At 40.5% G+C, this 22,825-nt stretch overlaps 1 protein-coding gene, 1 long non-coding RNA gene, 10 other non-coding genes and 4 pseudogenes across 12 annotated transcripts; all 16 read left to right on the top strand.

Moving 5' to 3' along the window:
• Nucleotides 1–48: 48 nt before the first annotated feature.
• LOC149095370 (5S ribosomal RNA) lies at nucleotides 49–167 on the top strand (annotated as a pseudogene).
• A 383-nt stretch (nucleotides 168–550) lies between these two features.
• Nucleotides 551–669, top strand: LOC149095369 (5S ribosomal RNA). Its single transcript, XR_016204888.1, has one exon. It is a non-coding gene; the product is annotated as a 5S ribosomal RNA (ribosomal RNA).
• Nucleotides 670–1,052: 383 nt separating this feature from the next.
• On the top strand, nucleotides 1,053–1,171 carry LOC149095368 (5S ribosomal RNA). Its single transcript, XR_016204887.1, has one exon. It is a non-coding gene; the product is annotated as a 5S ribosomal RNA (ribosomal RNA).
• Nucleotides 1,172–1,554: 383 nt separating this feature from the next.
• LOC149095367 (5S ribosomal RNA) lies at nucleotides 1,555–1,673 on the top strand (annotated as a pseudogene).
• Nucleotides 1,674–2,056: 383 nt separating this feature from the next.
• Nucleotides 2,057–2,175, top strand: LOC149095366 (5S ribosomal RNA). The gene has a single exon (XR_016204886.1). It is a non-coding gene; the product is annotated as a 5S ribosomal RNA (ribosomal RNA).
• Nucleotides 2,176–2,559: 384 nt separating this feature from the next.
• LOC149095365 (5S ribosomal RNA) lies at nucleotides 2,560–2,678 on the top strand. The gene has a single exon (XR_016204885.1). It is a non-coding gene; the product is annotated as a 5S ribosomal RNA (ribosomal RNA).
• A 383-nt stretch (nucleotides 2,679–3,061) lies between these two features.
• LOC149095364 (5S ribosomal RNA) lies at nucleotides 3,062–3,180 on the top strand. The gene has a single exon (XR_016204884.1). It is a non-coding gene; the product is annotated as a 5S ribosomal RNA (ribosomal RNA).
• A 383-nt stretch (nucleotides 3,181–3,563) lies between these two features.
• Nucleotides 3,564–3,682, top strand: LOC149095363 (5S ribosomal RNA; annotated as a pseudogene).
• Nucleotides 3,683–4,065: 383 nt separating this feature from the next.
• LOC149095362 (5S ribosomal RNA) lies at nucleotides 4,066–4,184 on the top strand. The gene has a single exon (XR_016204883.1). It is a non-coding gene; the product is annotated as a 5S ribosomal RNA (ribosomal RNA).
• A 383-nt stretch (nucleotides 4,185–4,567) lies between these two features.
• LOC149095361 (5S ribosomal RNA) lies at nucleotides 4,568–4,686 on the top strand. Its single transcript, XR_016204882.1, has one exon. It is a non-coding gene; the product is annotated as a 5S ribosomal RNA (ribosomal RNA).
• A 383-nt stretch (nucleotides 4,687–5,069) lies between these two features.
• LOC149095360 (5S ribosomal RNA) lies at nucleotides 5,070–5,188 on the top strand. The gene has a single exon (XR_016204881.1). It is a non-coding gene; the product is annotated as a 5S ribosomal RNA (ribosomal RNA).
• A 383-nt stretch (nucleotides 5,189–5,571) lies between these two features.
• On the top strand, nucleotides 5,572–5,690 carry LOC149095359 (5S ribosomal RNA). The gene has a single exon (XR_016204880.1). It is a non-coding gene; the product is annotated as a 5S ribosomal RNA (ribosomal RNA).
• A 383-nt stretch (nucleotides 5,691–6,073) lies between these two features.
• LOC149095358 (5S ribosomal RNA) lies at nucleotides 6,074–6,192 on the top strand. Its single transcript, XR_016204878.1, has one exon. It is a non-coding gene; the product is annotated as a 5S ribosomal RNA (ribosomal RNA).
• Nucleotides 6,193–6,762: 570 nt separating this feature from the next.
• LOC149095356 (uncharacterized) lies at nucleotides 6,763–16,433 on the top strand. The gene is made up of 2 exons (XM_089281940.1): nucleotides 6,763–7,503; nucleotides 16,175–16,433. The coding sequence occupies exons 1-2, from the start codon at nucleotides 6,788–6,790 to the stop codon at nucleotides 16,404–16,406; spliced, it is 948 nt and encodes a 315-aa protein (XP_089138066.1). The 5' UTR covers nucleotides 6,763–6,787; the 3' UTR covers nucleotides 16,407–16,433.
• On the top strand, nucleotides 8,588–14,328 carry LOC149095357 (uncharacterized). Its single transcript, XR_016204870.1, has 5 exons — nucleotides 8,588–9,159; nucleotides 11,166–11,250; nucleotides 11,655–11,778; nucleotides 13,576–13,697; nucleotides 14,138–14,328. It is a non-coding gene; the product is annotated as an uncharacterized LOC149095357 (long non-coding RNA).
• Nucleotides 16,434–20,998: 4,565 nt separating the features above from the next.
• Nucleotides 20,999–21,117, top strand: LOC149095355 (5S ribosomal RNA; annotated as a pseudogene).
• The last annotated feature ends 1,708 nt before the right edge of the window (nucleotides 21,118–22,825 follow it).

Here is a 22,825-nt window from a genome sequence, read left to right as displayed (position 1 = left end):
CTTAAAAGAGAGTCCAAGCAATTGGGCAAGGTTTGAGTTGTTTCTTTCGTCTACGACCACACCACAGGGAACGTACCGGTTCTCGTCCGATCACCGAAGTCAAGTCCTGTTTGGCGGCGTCAGTACCTGGCTGGGTGACCACCTGGGAATACGCCGTGTTGTAGACTTTTGGAGCCATTTTGGGACTGGACTCTTCAGAGAAGATTTCCATACGCCTCCACATGATTGATCCCTCTGTTTTCAAAATGTTTTCTTTTTTTTTTAAATGATTTTTCCAGCAAGTTGACAGCATATTAGAACGTTTTCTTGTTTGATTACAGCACTGCAACACTGAGCAGCACACTGGAGGCAATCTCTTGAATGTGGCTTTGATGACTGACCATTGGAGAATCGCCCTTTTGTGATTTGAAGTCTTAGCTGGCTTTGGAATCTCTCGGTTAAGTAGCCGAGACGTAATTGGAAATTCATCACAACAGCAATTAAAGGCCTTCCTTCTAAGAGACTTAAAAGAGAGTCCAAGCAATTGGGCAAGGTTTGAGTTGTTTCTTTCGTCTACGACCACACCACAGGGAACGTACCGGTTCTCGTCCGATCACCGAAGTCAAGTCCTGTTGGGCGGCGTCAGTACCTGGCTGGGTGACCACCTGGGAATACGCCGTGTTGTAGACTTTTGGAGCCATTTTGGGACTGGACTCTTCAGAGAAGATTTCCATACGCCTCCACATCATTGATCCCTCTGTTTTCAAAATGTTTTCTTTTTTTTTTAAATGATTTTTCCAGCAAGTTGACAGCATATTAGAACGTTTTCTTGTTTGATTACAGCACTGCAACACTGAGCAGCACACTGGAGGCAATCTCTTGAATGTGGCTTTAATGACTGACCATTGGAGAATCGCCCTTTTGTGATTTGAAGTCTTAGCTGGCTTTGGAATCTCTCGGTTAAGTAGCCGAGACGTAATTGGAAATTCATCACAACAGCAATTAAAGGCCTTCCTTCTAAGAGACTTAAAAGAGAGTCCAAGCAATTGGGCAAGGTTTGAGTTGTTTCTTTCGTCTACGACCACACCACAGGGAACGTACCGGTTCTCGTCCGATCACCGAAGTCAAGTCCTGTTGGGCGGCGTCAGTACCTGGCTGGGTGACCACCTGGGAATACGCCGTGTTGTAGACTTTTGGAGCCATTTTGGGACTGGACTCTTCAGAGAAGATTTCCATACGCCTCCACATCATTGATCCCTCTGTTTTCAAAATGTTTTCTTTTTTTTTTAAATGATTTTTCCAGCAAGTTGACAGCATAGTAGAACGTTTTCTTGTTTGATTACAGCACTGCAACACTGAGCAGCACACTGGAGGCAATCTCTTGAATGTGGCTTTGATGACTGACCATTGGAGAATCGCCCTTTTGTGATTTGAAGTCTTAGCTGGCTTTGGAATCTCTCGGTTAAGTAGCCGAGACGTAATTGGAAATTCATCACAACAGCAATTAAAGGCCTTCCTTCTAAGAGACTTAAAAGAGAGTCCAAGCAATTGGGCAAGGTTTGAGTTGTTTCTTTCGTCTACGACCACACCACAGGGAACGTACCGGTTCTCGTCCGATCACCGAAGTCAAGTCCTGTTTGGCGGCGTCAGTACCTGGCTGGGTGACCACCTGGGAATACGCCGTGTTGTAGACTTTTGGAGCCATTTTGGGACTGGACTCTTCAGAGAAGATTTCCATACGCCTCCACATCATTGATCCCTCTGTTTTCAAAATGTTTTCTTTTTTTTTTAAATGATTTTTCCAGCAAGTTGACAGCATATTAGAACGTTTTCTTGTTTGATTACAGCACTGCAACACTGAGCAGCACACTGGAGGCAATCTCTTGAATGTGGCTTTGATGACTGACCATTGGAGAATCGCCCTTTTGTGATTTGAAGTCTTAGCTGGCTTTGGAATCTCTCGGTTAAGTAGCCGAGACGTAATTGGAAATTCATCACAACAGCAATTAAAGGCCTTCCTTCTAAGAGACTTAAAAGAGAGTCCAAGCAATTGGGCAAGGTTTGAGTTGTTTCTTTCGTCTACGACCACACCACAGGGAACGTACCGGTTCTCGTCCGATCACCGAAGTCAAGTCCTGTTGGGCGGCGTCAGTACCTGGCTGGGTGACCACCTGGGAATACGCCGTGTTGTAGACTTTTGGAGCCATTTTGGGACTGGACTCTTCAGAGAAGATTTCCATACGCCTCCACATCATTGATCCCTCTGTTTTCAAAATGTTTTCTTTTTTTTTTTAAATGATTTTTCCAGCAAGTTGACAGCATATTAGAACGTTTTCTTGTTTGATTACAGCACTGCAACACTGAGCAGCACACTGGAGGCAATCTCTTGAATGTGGCTTTGATGACTGACCATTGGAGAATCGCCCTTTTGTGATTTGAAGTCTTAGCTGGCTTTGGAATCTCTCGGTTAAGTAGCCGAGACGTAATTGGAAATTCATCACAACAGCAATTAAAGGCCTTCCTTCTAAGAGACTTAAAAGAGAGTCCAAGCAATTGGGCAAGGTTTGAGTTGTTTCTTTCGTCTACGACCACACCACAGGGAACGTACCGGTTCTCGTCCGATCACCGAAGTCAAGTCCTGTTGGGCGGCGTCAGTACCTGGCTGGGTGACCACCTGGGAATACGCCGTGTTGTAGACTTTTGGAGCCATTTTGGGACTGGACTCTTCAGAGAAGATTTCCATACGCCTCCACATCATTGATCCCTCTGTTTTCAAAATGTTTTCTTTTTTTTTTAAATGATTTTTCCAGCAAGTTGACAGCATATTAGAACGTTTTCTTGTTTGATTACAGCACTGCAACACTGAGCAGCACACTGGAGGCAATCTCTTGAATGTGGCTTTGATGACTGACCATTGGAGAATCGCCCTTTTGTGATTTGAAGTCTTAGCTGGCTTTGGAATCTCTCGGTTAAGTAGCCGAGACGTAATTGGAAATTCATCACAACAGCAATTAAAGGCCTTCCTTCTAAGAGACTTAAAAGAGAGTCCAAGCAATTGGGCAAGGTTTGAGTTGTTTCTTTCGTCTACGACCACACCACAGGGAACGTACCGGTTCTCGTCCGATCACCGAAGTCAAGTCCTGTTGGGCGGCGTCAGTACCTGGCTGGGTGACCACCTGGGAATACGCCGTGTTGTAGACTTTTGGAGCCATTTTGGGACTGGACTCTTCAGAGAAGATTTCCATACGCCTCCACATCATTGATCCCTCTGTTTTCAAAATGTTTTCTTTTTTTTTTAAATGATTTTTCCAGCAAGTTGACAGCATAGTAGAACGTTTTCTTGTTTGATTACAGCACTGCAACACTGAGCAGCACACTGGAGGCAATCTCTTGAATGTGGCTTTGATGACTGACCATTGGAGAATCGCCCTTTTGTGATTTGAAGTCTTAGCTGGCTTTGGAATCTCTCGGTTAAGTAGCCGAGACGTAATTGGAAATTCATCACAACAGCAATTAAAGGCCTTCCTTCTAAGAGACTTAAAAGAGAGTCCAAGCAATTGGGCAAGGTTTGAGTTGTTTCTTTCGTCTACGACCACACCACAGGGAACGTACCGGTTCTCGTCCGATCACCGAAGTCAAGTCCTGTTTGGCGGCGTCAGTACCTGGCTGGGTGACCACCTGGGAATACGCCGTGTTGTAGACTTTTGGAGCCATTTTGGGACTGGACTCTTCAGAGAAGATTTCCATACGCCTCCACATCATTGATCCCTCTGTTTTCAAAATGTTTTCTTTTTTTTTTAAATGATTTTTCCAGCAAGTTGACAGCATATTAGAACGTTTTCTTGTTTGATTACAGCACTGCAACACTGAGCAGCACACTGGAGGCAATCCCTTGAATGTGGGTTTGATGACTGACCATTGGAAAATCGCCCTTTTGTGATTTGAAGTCTTAGCTGGCTTTGGAATCTCTCGGTTAAGTAGCCGAGACGTAATTGGAAATTCATCACAACAGCAATTAAAGGCCTTCCTTCTAAGAGACTTAAAAGAGAGTCCAAGCAATTGGGCAAGGTTTGAGTTGTTTCTTTCGTCTACGACCACACCACAGGGAACGTACCGGTTCTCGTCCGATCACCGAAGTCAAGTCCTGTTGGGCGGCGTCAGTACCTGGCTGGGTGACCACCTGGGAATACGCCGTGTTGTAGACTTTTGGAGCCATTTTCGGACTGGACTCTTCAGAGAAGATTTCCATACGCCTCCACATCATTGATCCCTCTGTTTTCAAAATGTTTTCTTTTTTTTTTAAATGATTTTTCCAGCAAGTTGACAGCATAGTAGAACGTTTTCTTGTTTGATTACAGCACTGCAACACTGAGCAGCACACTGGAGGCAATCTCTTGAATGTGGCTTTGATGACTGACCATTGGAGAATCGCCCTTTTGTGATTTGAAGTCTTAGCTGGCTTTGGAATCTCTCGGTTAAGTAGCCGAGACGTAATTGGAAATTCATCACAACAGCAATTAAAGGCCTTCCTTCTAAGAGACTTAAAAGAGAGTCCAAGCAATTGGGCAAGGTTTGAGTTGTTTCTTTCGTCTACGACCACACCACAGGGAACGTACCGGTTCTCGTCCGATCACCGAAGTCAAGTCCTGTTGGGCGGCGTCAGTACCTGGCTGGGTGACCACCTGGGAATACGCCGTGTTGTAGACTTTTGGAGCCATTTTGGGACTGGACTCTTCAGAGAAGATTTCCATACGCCTCCACATGATTGATCCCTCTGTTTTCAAAATGTTTTCTTTTTTTTTTAAATGATTTTTCCAGCAAGTTGACAGCATATTAGAACGTTTTCTTGTTTGATTACAGCACTGCAACACTGAGCAGCACACTGGAGGCAATCTCTTGAATGTGGCTTTGATGACTGACCATTGGAGAATCGCCCTTTTGTGATTTGAAGTCTTAGCTGGCTTTGGAATCTCTCGGTTAAGTAGCCGAGACGTAATTGGAAATTCATCACAACAGCAATTAAAGGCCTTCCTTCTAAGAGACTTAAAAGAGAGTCCAAGCAGTTGGGCAAGGTTTGAGTTGTTTCTTTCGTCTACGACCACACCACAGGGAACGTACCGGTTCTCGTCCGATCACCGAAGTCAAGTCCTGTTGGGCGGCGTCAGTACCTGGCTGGGTGACCACCTGGGAATACGCCGTGTTGTAGACTTTTGGAGCCATTTTGGGACTGGACTCTTCAGAGAAGATTTCCATACGCCTCCACATCATTGATCCCTCTGTTTTCAAAATGTTTTCTTTTTTTTTTAAATGATTTTTCCAGCAAGTTGACAGCATATTAGAACGTTTTCTTGTTTGATTACAGCACTGCAACACTGAGCAGCACACTGGAGGCAATCTCTTGAATGTGGCTTTGATGACTGACCATTGGAGAATCGCCCTTTTGTGATTTGAAGTCTTAGCTGGCTTTGGAATCTCTCGGTTAAGTAGCCGAGACGTAATTGGAAATTCATCACAACAGCAATTAAAGGCCTTCCTTCTAAGAGACTTAAAAGAGAGTCCAAGCAATTGGGCAAGGTTTGAGTTGTTTCTTTCGTCTACGACCACACCACAGGGAACGTACCGGTTCTCGTCCGATCACCGAAGTCAAGTCCTGTTGGGCGGCGTCAGTACCTGGCTGGGTGACCACCTGGGAATACGCCGTGTTGTAGACTTTTGGAGCCATTTTGGGACTGGACTCTTCAGAGAAGATTTCCATACGCCTCCACATCATTGATCCCTCTGTTTTCAAAATGTTTTCTTTTTTTTTTAAATGATTTTTCCAGCAAGTTGACAGCATATTAGAAGATTTTCTTGTTTGATTACAGCACTGCAACACTGAGCAGCACACTGGAGACAATCTCTTGAATGTGGCTTTGATGACTGACCATTGGAGAATCGCCCTTTTGTGATTTGAAGTCTTAGCTGGCTTTGGAATCTCTCGGTTAAGTAGCCGAGACGTAATTGGAAATTCATCACAACAGCAATTAAAGGCCTTCCTTCTAAGAGACTTAAAAGAGAGTCCAAGCAATTGGGCAAGGTTTGAGTTGTTTCTTTCGTCTACGACCACACCACAGGGAACGTACCGGTTCTCGTCCGATCACCGAAGTCAAGTCCTGTTGGGCGGCGTCAGTACCTGGCTGGGTGACCACCTGGGAATACGCCGTGTTGTAGACTTTTGGAGCCATTTTGGGACTGGACTCTTCAGAGAAGATTTCCATACGCCTCCACATCATTGATCCCTCTGTTTTCAAAATGTTTTCTTTTTTTTTTAAATGATTTTTCCAGCAAGTTGACAGCATATTAGAACGTTTTCTTGTTTGATTACAGCACTGCAACACTGAGCAGCACACTGGAGGCAATCTCTTGAATGTGGCTTTGATGACTGACCATTGGAGAATCGCCCTTTTGTGATTTGAAGTCTTAGCTGGCTTTGGAATCTCTCGGTTAAGTAGCCGAGACGTAATTGGAAATTCATCACAACAGCAATTAAAGGCCTTCCTTCTAAGAGACTTATAAGAGAGTCCAAGCAATTGGGCAAGGTTTGAGTTGTTTCTTTCGTCTACGACCACACCACAGGGAACGTACCGGTTCTCGTGCGAGCTCTCTGCGAATCTGTGGAATCTTTGCCTGTTATTGGTCATCGAAGTGTTTAGATATTGTGATTTGTTTGCGGAAAAGTTGTTTGATTAGTTGACGGTTTTATTTTGTGGAAAAGCCTAACCATAGTTTGATTTTGGGAGTTTGTCTTCCGTGCCTTCGGGAGGCCAATATGGCGGACTGTAGAGAAAGGGGCGTCACTTTTCGTTCACCTCTTAGAATTGGGCTAGGAGATCTTAAAGCTGGAATTGAAAAAGAAATCAGCGACACGTTGAAAGTATTTCAAGATCTTGGAGACAATGTATACCTGTTGGAGCTTGAAACGAAAGCTGACGTACAGCTTCTTGTTGGCAACGGTTTTGACGTCGACGAGTTTCACTTTGATTGCTCTCCTCATCATGGGAAGTTTTTGAACGTTAGTATTTTGGGTCTTCGCTCTTATGTAGACGACGACGAGGTAAAATTGGCCTTAACGGAGTATGGTGTAGTGAAAAGCGACGTGATCCGTCTCAAATATAAAGCCGACCACGATTTGGCCGGTATGGAAAACGGCAATCGCCTCGTGAAAATGATCTTAGACAAACCATCTTTGCCGTATTCTATGCGTATCGGAGGTGAGTGGTGCAGGATCATACACAATAACCAGCAACCTGTGTGTCTGGAATGTAAGGAACTTGGGTATACTAGGAAAAAGTGCCCGATGATTCGCTGCAGAGTGTGCAAGCAGCTAGGACACATGTCGTATAGTTGTGATCAGAGGGAAGAGAATGACGAAGACGAGCCCGGCGCAGATCGAGATGGCGCCGCGGCCGTTGTTCAGCAAGATGTACAGCGAGGGGTGCCAAGTGAGTCTGAAGAAGACTTAGAGAAGGATACTCCTACGCATAATAGCGGAGCTCCGGCGGCCCGAAGCGGAGCCCCATACCCATATAGGGAAGATAAGGAAACCATGAATTGATTTTCTCATGGTTATCATGGCTAGCGGTATTGCTCGTGGGCGCGTACGCACGACGGCGACGGCGACGACGACGACGGAGTCGCGGAAGATGGCGGCCATACTCCAGGTAATAGGTTGACAGAGACATGCACCCTCGGTTTGTAGCGGGAGAATGCCATTTTTCTTGGCGGGATTTTTAAAGAAAAACGATAGCGGAGGTTGATCTAATATTTTTAAGACAGGGTTCCACTGAAGCAATAAACAGAAAGCAAGAATTAACAGGCAAAGAAGTAGCGAAGAAAATCGGGAAAAAGACTGAGCGGGCCAGCGCTGGGGAAGGAGGCGAAACAGTACTGAACAATCCCGTGAATTATAGCTAGTCAAGGGCTAGAGAAAGGAAGTGAAATAATACCGAACAATGCCGTGAACCAAAGCTAACGAGGGCTATAGAAAGGAGGTGAAAGTACCCGACACACTGATTCAGAAGACTGCCGAACTCCCCATGGCCAAGTTCAAAATTCGCGCGAACGTGATGCTGTGCAGCCGTGCAAGAAAATTCAAAAGTCACCTGATTTGGTCAGGTGATGAACAAGAGATATCAAACGTACCCGAATGTCTTAGAGAAATTACAAAACAGTAAACGTAGCGGAAAGAAGTGGTTGATTCGTTGGTCTATGGAAAATATAACTTCAGTTCAGTCTTCACAACTTTTGGTGCAAGTTTCTGCCTGGAAGATTTACACTGGCCGAACTGAATTACCAACTTGCGGTAAGTGACTTTTGTTGTTGCGTTTGCTATGAAAATTAAGAAGTTGCCTCGGCGATAGGAGCTTATTTTCAATTGGAATCCATTAAAAGTCTTCCTTATTTGAGGCCATGCTGTAAGAGATTTTAAAAATTGCATCGTTTTAAGGTAATTCCTCTGAAATAAAAGTGACAATAGATTTTTGTTCAAACTTTGTCCACTGAATATTTGTCATATGATAACTTCAATTTTGAAATAAAAAAGGGGGGTGCCCATGCTCATTAAGGAGTAATGAGGCATTGAAAATGCCCCATTTTGGCATTATTTAATGCTTATCATAAGAACGCATTCCCAGTAATTGTAACATCTTTGTGAGGCGGGACTCATAAGAACACGCATTAAACTACAGTCAATACAATGTGTCGGACACAAATAAACGTTTTAAGTTTGATTCAGACGGAAAGCTAAATCCTTGATTAAAAATTTGAACCAAATTTCTTGAGGTGGTTACCGACTGCAGAATAGAAAAGACCACAGTGTATCTGCTATTTTTCTTATTTATTCAATTTTCAGCAATAGAAATTAAATCAGTCTTTTCTCACGGAAAGCTTATGATTAGTTGATTACAATGACTGGAAAAAAAAATTGGGGTGCCCGTGCTCGTTGGTGAGCTAGAGCCATTTTTCAACTGACAGAGCTCAATATCAAGGCAAATCCGTCATGTTTTCAATGTGCGCGTGCACGAGCCCGCGCTAATGACGCCATAAATTATGCGCAGTAAGGATGCGCAATGCAAATGTGAGGAATGACCTTAATTTCGCTCGTCTCTAAACAATAACACGTGGGTCGCTTTGGAGGTTGCTGTAAGTTGTAAACAAATTAAGTTTTCTGTCGATTTTCCTCGTCAACTTAAGCTTATAACCTCACGTCTAAAAATAAGCTTAACCAAAACCGTACTTGTAAACACGGCCGGGCGAGTTTTGAAGTTTTCTCTGAGTTAGTTAGCTTTGCCGCTTCGTAGACTGCTAAAATTTCTTCTTCTGTTGTTGAAAACCAAGAAAGGTCTACAAACCATTTTAGGCCGAAGCGAACAGGATTTGCTAAATTTGCTTTTGTTCCTATGTGAATATTTGCATATTGTGATTACAAAATATGGAGATTGCCTCGTTTTGTTAGTTCGATTTATTCGGTTTGGCGAAATGCTTTTGTGAATTCCGAGGTTAATTTGGTTGAAGACTGGTAAAGCTACGGCCAATAAAATGACTGCAAAGCTAAATTAAGTCGTCGGCAAAAATAAAGACTCTCAGTAATATTCAAATTTAAGCGTGAATAATTTTTAAACTTTAACACCGCAAGCTTAAACGAATTTTCTTTATCCTCTCTTTTATTCGGTCACCTTTCGTTGAGAAGGGATTTGCTGTTGATACACGAGCTCAGATGTAGTGATATGCATCTTGTGTTTATAATGTAGATTTCCTCGTTTTATTTTGTTGTCTGTCCAATCAGTTCGGTTTGGTGAAATGCTTATATAGTCCAAAATGTCGAATAGACGATTATGCATTGCAATCCTGTCTGCAAATAAAGTTCTGCTTTGATTTTGATTGGCTATTTCATTTTATTTGTGCCATTGCTTTTGGTTGGGGGTACATGGACCCTATTTTCTTAATAAGAGGTTATTCCGCAACGCGGTATTTACACTTAATATGGAAATGTTCCTAAAAAGTGAGATGGTACTAATTAACTCGGTAAATTGAACAGTGTAATAGAAGTTCTTGCCCTGACCATTTCTCGGTAATAAGAATAACTTTTACATACATATGTACACAATTTAGTTGGAGAGAGTGTTCTCCTATCTCCACTCTCTCTCTCTCTCTCTCTCTCTCTCTCTCTCTCTCTCTCTGCTCTCTTCTTCACACTAATTTTTTATTAACTAACTTATTAAATGAATGTCACTGACTGTTTTCTTTGTTGTGCATGCATACTTTTTTGCTCGTCGAAGAAAGTTTCAGTTTCTTCCTGGCTGTACAGTTTCCTTTGTCCTGTCCTGTACCAATTCGTTTGTGATAATTTTGTGAATTCTCTATTCTCCTTAAATTTTATCTCATCGGGTTGATAGAATACACTCTCAGAGTGTTCCATCATTGTCTTCAGTCGCTACAATTTTCCGGAAAAAAGCAATAGTTTTCTTAATTTCCTTTTACTTTGTGTTAGGACTTTTTAGCATGCCTGTAATTGGCCCATGGGCATGACGGGAGAATAATTTTCAAGTAAAGAATTACATTCATTTTAGTGTCGAATATCTTAAATTGTTATGAATTAGGCATTTCTTTTTATTTTTTATTTTTTATATTTTTTATTTTAGTCGCATGCAATGTTTTATGATTTTACCGAGGTATACCATGTAAATGTAAATAATGCACTGGAATTGGCCAATCAGAGTGTGCATTATATCGGCTTTAAACACAAACCATATATAATAAATGACTTGTATGTGAATGATATTTTTATTACAGAGAACTGGACAGGGCAAGAACTTCTCCTTCTTTTGTGAATTTATATATTAATTCCTCTCAGTGCTGTCAAAATGTCTCAGGAACCTTCATTTCTGATAATCTATTATTTTCCACCATACCTACAGCACAGAAGCTCACCAAATCCTAACTGATAACTAACATGTGTGTATCTCTAGCCTTTGCTGTGTGCTACATGTATATTCTGTTATCCTGCCTTAACTGCTAGAAACAATTTTGACAGAGCTGTTGCAACAGTTTCACTTAAATTGAATTCCAGTAACAGCGCTACATGTAGCAGTGTTATTGAGTATGAACTTTATGGAGGATTTTAAATTTTTATTTTTTTATGATTACAGATGACAACAAAACATACATGTGTATACATAACCTGATGTTGGTGTTGGTTACAAACTGTAGTTCATAATAGTCATCCTATTACAGGTAAGGGGGAAAAGTTCAGAGAGTTTAGAACATTTCTTCCCCCAGCACACCTTCTGTCTATAGGTACAATAATTGAGAGGTTATATATATATATATATATATATATACGAAGAGTAATGTAAAGTTACTGTATAAACTCAGCATTAAAATCTGACATCTGAACACCTCCTTTGCTAAAAATTAGTCACGATTTAATTGTTATCACTCCCTGTGAATTCATAGAGATTCCAGAGGCAAATTATCACCTAATGTGGAAGTCCTGTCTTCAAGTGAGGGAAAATGACACAAAAGAGTTACAATGAAAGTAAAAAGAATTGTGAATGTTGATATGGTGTACATTATACATCATGTAAAGGTATTTGGTGAGTACCAAAGGCATAACATTTCATGTATTGCTTTTTCAGGGCAAATTAAATAACAGTGACGTTTTAAAAGGTGTGATCAGAAAAATAATGAGTACATTGTCCAGGCAGCACCAGTTTATGGACGGCATATGCAGACAGTAAGAGGAACTGTAAGCACTACCACGTAAGTTAGTTTTATGCTTATGACTTCTTGTTCTTGGATTTTGTGTCATTTCATCACAAGAATGCATGTAGGTAATGAAAGATGCAATAGTTGTTGCAATATATTTTTGAAGGAAAACTTATAAGTCTGCCTATGCTGGATAACAGCCATGTGTAAACTGAATGTGAAGCAAACACTCTGTCGAAGATGGGGCAACCCTATAACCCAGAAACTGGAATCCGGAATCTGGAACCAAAAACCGGAATCCAGAAACCGGAAACCGGAATCCACAAATCAAAGAAAATAAGTTCTTCAAATATGCGAAAATTGTTTTGCTTAGCTTTTTGACTGTAAAAAGTAAGCTGCCAAGTAAAAAGGACCTCAAACTTAACCTTTTTTGAAACAAAAATTCCCCGTCTGTTGAAATCGTGCAACCGTTATTTTTAGTGAGGACTATGATTATGAGAATCTCAGTAAAGTGCATCTTAATTTTATTCCAAGCACCTTGAGAGTGTCTAAAATAAGCTTGCTGGTAATTGCCATTTTGTTTAATAAGTGATTTTCAATTTACCAGGAGTATAAATTTATCCTTTATGTCTAGTAGATACTGAACAAGATAGAAAGTGTCATAGAGAGCAGGATATCCGTCAGTGGCAGCCCCCTATACATTGACAGTCGCGCCCCCACTTTTGAAGTCCAAAGGCTAACCCATCTGGTCTAAATATGAAATTTGATTTTTCCAACAGATACGAGACCAATTCCAGATTAACATAATTTCCACACTGATACTGCGACAAATCAGCCTTTCATATTCTTGGCGGCCATCATATTAAAACAATTTGTAGAAATGTTGCACACTTACTTCCGTCTACTTCTCACTTGCTAACAGATCAGACCACATGTTGTTAAAAGATGCTAAAAGTCTGCCAGAAACTCACTGCAATAGCCTATAATAGCTTGTTGTTAATGTGCTGCTCACCAGTCTTCTCAGCGCAATTTGATCTAGACAAGAAGCGGGCTCTCACTAGGGCCAGCTTGAACAAAAGATGGGTAACTTAGCCTATGAGCAGGCTCTCGTGTTTGTGCTAGGGACGTGAGTGGCAAGGCCGCATGAAGGCTCTTGGTGACATGCCAATGCAGAAAAACACTAGACACCTATTTAGCCTGCTCAGACACTACAGACAGATACTAGAGCCTGCTTGCAGGCTATGAGTAACTGTATCCACCCAAAAAATCAGTAATCCTGACTGGATAGTGATGTACCCAATGGATAGCTTTATGCAGCTTTTGAACAACTGGGCCAGATATATAGCTAAGAGTTGTTCAGAACTAGTCAATAATTTTTTAGCAATTACAGTCTGTGGCTGAAGTAAAGCCAAGAAAATAAATAACAACAAAATAATTTTTGCTCATATTTAGTTATTAGACATTGCTGAAGTGAATTATTTCTATCATCATTCATAATATCTGGATTCCAGATTCTGGTTTTTGGTTCCGGATTCTGGATTCCAGATTCTGGATTCCGGATTTCGGTTTCCAAATTCAGTGTTTTAGGGTTGCCCCAGATGATGTATGTGCATATGTTAATCTTGAATAATCTGAAATTTCAGAGAGTTTAAAAATATCATATCATATCTGTGATGGTTCTGAGGTGGAGGGCTGTTACATGTACATGTAAATGTCTCATGCACGATTTTTCACTCGTTATGATTCAGGAGCCAATAGTTTCTGTATCTGTTGATGTGCAACAATCTACACCAATATTTCAACCTAATAATGTACAGTGTATATTAATTAACCAAATTATGCTGTTTTTAGTTGACCAGTGCTACTACATAGTAATGTGATGTTGAAGTGCACAAATTTACAAACACACCCAGTGCCAACTTGTCAAATATATGAACTGGCCAGACAGTGTAGATTACAAAATTCTCTGAAAGGTAAGATGTTTCTTAAACATTATTTTGTAATTAATGATTTCTCAGACATTGTTTTCTTCAAGAAAAGATTCATACCCCACATGGAGGTTTTTTCTCTATTAGAGCTCTTGATTCCTGATACTTTAATTAGGAATTTCTAAAGACTGGCCATGAATGGGTGTTGGGTGTGAATATCTTCTGAAACTGCACATTCATTCATTGAGTAAGCAAGAACATCAGTATTTATCCTGACAAACTCTGATTTTCTTCTGGAAGCTGAACTCATATACAGTTGTACAGTTATATGTACAACCAAACAGCCTGGATGACCCTGTGATTGGGACTGTGCACATTGTTGTAACCCTCAATGTTCCAGTTTGTTGTTTGAAGCAAATTGCATTTGCTCTCGAAAGCAAGTGGTGAAGTTCATAACAGTTATGTAAGTTTGCTTTGTATTTCAGGGCAGAGCCTGCCACAGTGAAAGTTGGAGTACCAACCCCTAGCATTTGATTCACTACTAACACTCAGTAAACAACTAACAATGAAATACACTGTATATCAAAGAAAGGAATTACATGCCTGTTCCTGTCTGTCAATATATGAACAGTTTACAGATGGGGAGCCTGTATTAAAACATTAAAGATTTTCGAAGCAACCATGGCCTGGTGAGATATTTCTGAGGGAATATAAATTTAAGGTCCTTATGATTGCTTATAGGCACTGATTTTTATTGTAAACAATATCTTACTGAGTGTATTTTTCTTGTGTACTAATTGTTGTAGAACCCAGAGATCACTGTTATAACAGAGATATTAATTTGTGAAAAGTTCTATAAACAAATGCATCTGGGAACAAATTAATTTATCATGGATGCAGCTTCTGAGAGATCCCCAATATTAATGGAACATACACTGTTCATACATGTAAAAAAGTTCAGTAATTCATTACTTATGATTGTAATGCTTTGTTTGGTTTCTCTGTATTTACAGACAACTTGATGGGATTATAAATTCTGCACCAAGTTCATTTAATAAACTGACTTGGAGGTTCAGTTCTGCAACCCATCCTGTTTGTAGTAATATCATAGTTGCAACATTGTGACAGATACACTGCATTACATTATTAAGAAACACATATTAACTAATTATTTTTAAGTGCCTTTTAAATTAATCAGTTTTTCTTAGAGATAATTTACTCATGGTTTATTTAAATAATTGGCTTTTTGGCTTTAAAATGATATTTATTGAGCTTTTAAATCAATTTTGTGATAATCTGCATTGGACATGGCATAAATTGATATTTTGCCAACACGAAATGGAGAACTGGGTCTTAAGCAAAGTTGCAGGATTAGCATTTTTGTAGAAAGAAAGGGTTGAGAAATTTGTGACATTCTACAGACAGCCTTGCCATTCGCAATGTCCGATAAGGTTAATTTGTTCCATTCTGTTGTAGAAATAGTGTTCTCTAATTTATAAATTATCTCAATCTGTTGTTTAAATGATTGCCTTATAACCCCATGTCTGGCTTTGGTGCATGTAGGATATTGATGTATTTTTTATCCATTTTGCTGTAAATTATCTTAATTGATGTGTCAATCAAAACATATCTTGGATATGCTGGGCTCTTCTGACAAATGTACCTATGCCTGATAACCTTGGAGTGTATTTGGTTGTGAAGTGCAGACAAAGTACATGTACATAATATAACTTCCTCTTAGCGTACTGATAATTCTTGGTATAATTTAACCATAGCAAAATTAATTAATGGAACCCAATAACAGCTCTTGTAGTCCACAATGCCAGTCGAGAAAAAGAACAAATCACATTGAAATTGAATAATAAAATTATTATTAGAAGCCTATGCAAGTATTCATGATCAGCAAAAACAAATATATCGTAATTACCATTCATGTGAGGGTGATTTTGCTTATTGCAAACCCTTCCAGCAGGAGGAGACTCCATACAATAGTGAAGATGGCTAAATGTATCTTTGGGGACAAGTTAGAAAACAAAACTTTCCAACTTTTCGCATATGTATACTGTTTTGGTATTTTTGTGAGATTTCATTTGGTAGAGATTCAGGGACTGAGTATATTGAAACCACTGCATTTCAATCAGTCCCCACAACAAAAAAATGTGTAAACTTCTTTTGTGTGGGAGTCCCCATGTTAGCTAAGGAAGAATATAATGATTAATAACAATGCCTTGTCTTTCTGAATAAGGTAGGAAAGAACAAGAAATGCCACCAAAAAGCACAGAAGACAGTTCTGTTATGTGATCAAGATTTTTGGTGGCTTCCAAGAAATCCTTGAAATCATGGCTCTATATTTCATAATCACACCATCTTACACCTCGATCTGCTGATGTAATACTGGTTCCGGCTGAAACTATTAAATCATTCGCAATTTACCTCATACAAGTTGGATTATTTTCATTAGTGACAACATTCCGAAAAATAACTGAGGAGCTCCGCTTTTAGGCTGGCCTAAATCTATATATTAATCAAGTAAATGAAAGTCAATCTGTTCCAGAAAATCACGATGAGGAAATGGAGCATGAGGAAAGAGCACAAGGATTAAAACGACAACACACAACTGACACTGATTCTGACGGCAAGGCTAGCGTCTCCGTTCGTCGTCAGAGAATTCATCCTCCGCCAAACCTTCCTAACGGAAGAAGAAAGGAGAAAAAGACTGCCCCGGCTACCGATCATAAGTCGCCTGCAAGTTAGCTTTCTTATTTTTTAAAACGAACAATGGACCGGGACTTTATAATCATCTTCCTCTCTTTAGTCATGACAATCATTTTAACTGTTAACTCATAGGGGCTTCGCTCCCCTAATCGACGGAAAATGGCTTTTTCCTATTTTCTTCGAAACAGACTAGATATAATTCTACTTCAAGAAACTCATTGGAGTGTTGACATGGAGATGCAAATCAAACGCTAGTGGATGGGTGATGTTATTTTTAATCATGGCACAAATACTGCGAGAGGTGTCGCTATCCTCATTCATTCACGCCTTGAGTGTATTGTGAATCATATACGAAGTGATAATGAAGGTCGGATCTTAAATATTGTTCTGGAACTTGATGATCAAACCTTGAGCATCATAAACATATACGCACCTCAAACGGACAGCGATCGACGAATTTTCTTTTCTAGTTTGGATGGTTTTATTTCCGAGGAGTTTGACAACATCATCGGTGGTGACTTTAATTGCATCGCAGACGCAAGGGATAAATTCGGTGGAAATCCAAATGCTAGGAATTTTGCTGCCACAACTCTCCATGGAATTTGCACTCGACTTAACATATCTGAAATTTGGAGGGATCGAAACAAGGATAAGCGCTGCTTCACTTGGACTGCGCGACATCCCACAAATGGAACACACATACGTACACGGATTCACAAATTCTTAATTAGCAACTCTTTAGATCAATTTGTTATGGACGCATCGATCAAACCCTTTCCTCATTCTGACCAGGACAGTGTCTGTCTGACTTTAAACTTTGACCGGATAAAACGTTGACCCGGATACTGGCATTTTAACAACAATCTATTGTCTAACGCGGCTTTTGGGTCCGAGATCAACGATTTCTGGACTTTTTGGAAAACCAAGTTCGAAGTTTTTGAAGACCCGCTGCTATGGTGGGATAAGGCGAAACAAGGTTTCAAGAGCATTCATTTCCGATGCGAGAAAATACTAGGAAAGCAGAAACGCCATGAAAAGTTTCAACTAGAGCGTAACCTTATAAAGCTGCAGGAAAAATCCAACAATGGTAACACACGGGACATTGAGAACTACCTTCTTGCGAAAGAAAAATTAAAGCAGTTGGAACTGAAAGATTTAGAAGCCACTAAAATTAGAACGAAAGCTCAGTTTTTAGAAGAAGGAGAACGGAGCACACGCTACTTCTATTCGCTTGAGAAATGCCGAAAAGCAGAACAAACGATTCGTGTTTTGACAAAAGATAACCTTGATGTCGTCTCGGAACCACAAGATCTGTTGAAAGAAACCCACAAATTCTACAAACAACTCTTTGCAGCCCAACCCAGTGATGCACATGCAAGAAACAAATTTTTAGACTGTGCTATCCCAAAATTACCTGATGAAGCACGTGAGTCCTCCGAAGGTCTTATTACAGAGGAGGAGTTAAAAAAAGCTGTGATGGCAATGGAAAGCAACAAATCACCTGGCTGCGATGGCTTGACGTCGAACTTTTATAAACACTTTTAGTCTATTCTCGGGGCTAAGTTAACACGTGTCTACAGTTATGCTTTTGATAATGGCCTTCTTACTGTTTCACAGCGGCGGGGAATCATTACTTTATTGTTTAAAAAAGGAGACCGAACACAATTAAAGAACTGGCGGCCAGTAACTCTACTCAATCCTGATTACAAAATTTTGACAAAGGCGCTGGCGAACAGGCTGCAACAAGTATTACCCCTAATCGTGAACTCTGACCAAACTGCTCGTATAAAAGGAAGGACAATTAACGATAACACTCGTCTTCTCAATGATGTCATATCCTATGTAATTGAGAAAAACACCAATCTAGCCTTCATCAGTATTGACCAGATGAAGGCCTTTGACCGAGTTTCCCACAACTTATTTGTTTGTCTGGAACGCTTTGGTTTTGGAGCCAACTTCATTAATTGGATTAAATTGATATATCACGATGCCTCTAGCTCTGTCAAGACAAATGGTTGGCTCACCGCTTTTATTAAACTAGAACGCGGACTTAGACAGGGCTGCGCCCTCTCTATGCCCCTCTATGTCCTAACCGCAGAAACAATGGCTATAAACATTCGCGAAAATCCTAGAATTCATGGTATTCGACCGCCGGACTCCGAGGAAGAGTTAAAATTGTCACAATATGCAGATGATACGACGCTGTTGCTATCCGACGATGCTTCCATTGATGAAGCTTTTACCGTATTTGATTTGTATGAACGCGCCTCTGGTGCAAAAATAAACAAAGGAAAATGCAAGGGGCTCTGGTGCGGAGCTTTTAAGGAGCGGACGGATCAACTTCACGGTTTTGGTTGGTATAATGACTTTATCCCTGAGAAGATTCTTGGCATTTTCTTTGGTAACGTGGACTGTACGAGACTGAATTGGGAGGCTAAAATACAGAAAATAAATAACATCATTGCCGCTTGGCGACACAGGCAGTTAAGCTATAAAGGTAAAGCGCTCGTGATTAACGGCCTCCTAGCTTCAACATTATGGTATAACGCCACTTCTCTACCGATGCCTGCCTGGGCAGTATCACAGATTGAACAATCACTTTATGATTTCTTTTGGAACTACAAACGTCATCTGGCTACAAAGGACATCCTGGCCCTTCCCCTAAAGGAAGGTGGTTTCAACATCCCTCGTTTGCAGACTAAAATCGGAAGTTTACGTCTGAACACCTTGAGGAGGCTTCTTTCAGAGGAAAAAGCACACTGGAAACATTTCACTTCATACTTTCTTCGTATCTCCAATCTTCGTCTTGGAAAGATGTCTCTCGCACTGGACTATTCGTTGCAGCGTATCGATCGAGACATACCCAGTTTTCATAAGGAACTGCTAACGGCTTGGCACCGACATAAGGATCACCGCGTGCGGACCGGATCCGCTGAGTCCGTCACTGATATCCTCAATGAGCCCCTGTTCCTGAACCCTGAAATTACCACTGAAGACAAGCCCCTGATCTTTACAGACTGGGTTGCAGCTGGAATCACCCGGATTAGAGACATCTGCTATGAAGTTATCCCGGGGTACCAACCTGTGTCAGCCATACACGACATGCTAACAGAGGGAAATCCGCGCACCTTATCTAGAACAACAGAAGAACTGAGAGAGCTATTCGTCGCTCTTCCCCCAGAATGGTCCCAAAAGATCTGTACTGCCTCAGTCTGGCCGCCGCCTACCTTGCAACCTTGTTTTGGCATTGAGAACTCCAGCCCTGGACAAACACCCATCGATATTTCATCGTGCAGGACGCGTCATTTTTACACACATTTGCTGCAAGCCGAGAAGCCCGTTATCCCTGCTGTAGACCATTGGAAGCAGAATCTTCAACCAGAACCCTGCTTTAACGCTAAACAATGGAAAGCTTTATACCCACCGCTAATCAACAACAAACACGGTGATGTAAACTGGAAGATCACCCACAGAGGTCTCCCCACCGCCTTGTCTTTAAACAGGATCGGGGTTTATGCCACACCGTATTGTCACCGATGTGGTGTTACCGACACCTTGGAGCACGCCATACTCGACTGCCCTACTGTCCATAATTTCTGGAACCAGCTACAGACATATGTGGATAAAATCACTGAACGGAAACTGACACTCACCACACAAGTAAAGTTATTTGGAAAAGCCAAAACGAACAATGACTCTCTAACACCGAGATCACTAGATTTAGTCAACTGGACACTAACATTGGCCCGCTGGGCTATCTATAAATCCGCCGTCAACTACCGAACAAAGAACTTGACATATCCGCCCGAAGCGCTGTTTAAAGCTATGGTGAAATCGCATTTGCGTTTCCAATACAAGTTATATAAGTTAAGACACACGCAATATTACTTTCCACATCATTGGTGTTTAGGAGAGGCTTTTGCTAAAGTAGAAAATGACACTTTAACTTTTACATTGTGATAAAAATATTGAGCTACTAAATGATGTAAATTAACGAGACCCTAAATGGAAACTTTTAAGGAACACTGATAAGTCTTATTTATTTTATGACACTATTGTAAAAATAACGATGTCTAAATAGTTGATAAAATAACTAGAGGATTGTAAATAAAAAAGCTCTTTGAGCCTTTTAAGAAAAAAAAAAAAAAAAAAAACCGGTTTTCGTCCGATCACCGAAGTCAAGTCCTGTTGGGCGGCGTCAGTACCTGGCTGGGTGACCACCTGGGAATACGCCGTGTTGTAGACTTTTGGACCCATTTTTGGACTGGACTCTTCAGAGAAGATTTGCAGACGCCTCCACATCATTGATCCCTCTATTTTCAAAATGTTTTTTTTTTTTTTTTTTTCATTTTTTTTCCAGCAAGTTGACAGCATATTAGAACATTTTCTTGTTTGATTACAACGCTGCAGCACTCACCACTAGACTAGATGTATCTCTTGAATGTGGCTATGATGACTGAACACTGGAGAATTGCCCTTTTGTTATTTGAAGTTTTAGCTGGCTTTGGAATTTCTTGGTTAGGTATCCGAGACGTAATTGCAATTTCATCAAAACAGCAATTAAACGCCTTCCTTCGAAGAGACGTCAAAGAGAGTCCAAGCAATTGAGCAACTTTTGACTAGTTTCTTTCTTCTACGACTACACCACAGGGAACGTACCGGTTCTCGTCCGATCACCGAAGTCAAGTCCTGTTGGGTGGCGTCAGTACCTGGCTGGGTGACCACCTGGGAATACGCCGTGTTCTAGAGTTTTGGAGCGATTTTTAGACTGGACTCTTCAGAGATGATTTCCCTACGTCTCCACATCGTTGTCCCCTCTTTTTTTCAAAATGTTTTTAACAGCATTCAGAATAATTGCGGAGCTTTAAAATAAATCTGGAGTCCAGATTAACATTCGTATGATGCGGTAGGATACGGTTATTATACGTACTATTCGTGCCTTTTCAGGTTAATAATCGTAAAAGTGGTGTTTTCAGTTTATTAAACTGGAAATCGCGCCTCTTACGAATAATAATCGTGACATTGTACGAATAAAATCGGTATGTGGCGTTATTTTCAGGATATTATTCGTACATGTTGCAAAGTTTGCCAACGAGGAATTTGCTATCTGCATGCTGCCATTACAGTAAAAAATGTAAAGGGCTAGAACTTCTAAACTGATGGCGTTTACGGCCAAAAAGTTATCTTCGTTTATTGACTTGGCCTAAAACTATCGATAAATCTTATCAGTGAGCTATACTTTCCCTAAGCGACTCTTTTTTTTTTTATATAAAACAGTTATAGCCACGAAGGATAGTTACGCGATCGATGCGAAGCCATGTCACCGATCGACCCGCTGCGTATTTTGGTATTCTTCTTTGGTTTTAACAGAGCTCTTTTTACTGTCATAAGGTATTCCATAGTCTCGGGAAAATGAAACTTAAAAGGAACGGTCGATTAGTTAATATTCCGTTGCCATGGGTTATTCGAAAGCGAAACCAACAACAGCCAATGGTTTTTTTAGCTATGAACTGCGTGGCGTTTCTTCTAAAAGTTATAATTTGAAACGGACTTTTCTCATTTGCAATCACACATGGAAAATACATTTCAATGTCCTACTGAAACTTAAAGTGAACAAATAGGGTTGATTTGATGCATTTCAGGGGTTTATTCGTTAACGAACTCAAATTAAAACGAAATGAAGAACTTCGTAGCAAATATGCAAGTTCGTGTCAAAACATTTGTGGTCAAAATTCGTCGTGTTTACGCGAATATTTGGCAAATAGTACGATTTTAAGTCTATCTATGGAAAGTATGGCTTCTTTGGTAGAGGTATTATTTATTGAATTCCTTAGCACAGCAATGAACAGGCATTTCTGTGATAGATGATAAAATTGAATAACATTTGATAAGCCAACGAAAAGCGCAATGAACGAAATGTATTAAGCAAACTAGACGCTTTGTTACGTGTACCCAGGCAGTCGTTATACTGAGAAGCAATAGCTATATTGCAATTGAGCTAAATGTTCTGTATTTGAAGTTGTACGAAATTCAATCGAATTGATGTGCTTAGGCTATTCTGCTTTTGATTGCATTTCTTGGAATCGATTAATAGCTTATTACTCGTTTGCAAGTCTTTAGGGTGTGAAATGAGTCAAGGTCTTTATATCAACCTATAAACGTTTCAGTCTATTTTCCTTAGCCTTTGTCGTTGTTATTTGTGTTTCTCAAGCAAGCGAGGAGACATTTTGAATTTCATAGTTATGGCGATGCGTGACATAGACCTACGAACGCGGTTGTCGAAATCATATACTTATCTCGTGATTTTTAGCCCATTTAGAAGTTAAAGTATTAGGAAAAGTGCTTATGTAAATGCTTGTTTGTTCAGTACAGATAATCAGTCGCCTAGATAGCCAAAGTAAGTTCCAGATGTTTACAATATTTTCCGGCCGCAGTGTAGGCGTACCGCGGAGGTACAC

The sequence above is a fragment of the Orbicella faveolata genome, unplaced genomic scaffold (genome assembly GCF_042242905.1).
Source record: "Orbicella faveolata isolate gen_17 unplaced genomic scaffold, um_ofav_v1 contig_52, whole genome shotgun sequence".
Classification (NCBI taxonomy): domain Eukaryota; kingdom Metazoa; phylum Cnidaria; class Anthozoa; order Scleractinia; family Merulinidae; genus Orbicella; species Orbicella faveolata.
Note: the sequence above shows the minus strand (reverse complement) of the source record. Positions and strands in the feature narration are given on the sequence as shown.

What these genes read in the sequence shown, in the direction of transcription:
- LOC149095356 (XM_089281940.1), top strand. Translation starts at nt 6,788, where the DNA reads ATGGCGGACTGTAGAGAAAGGGGCGTCACTTTTCGTTCACCTCTTAGA. An exon ending in AAGGATACTCCTACGCATAA is followed by an intron (nt 7,504 to 16,174) that starts TAGCGGAGCTCC and finishes AAATCTATATAT; the next exon opens with TAATCAAGTAAATGAAAGTC.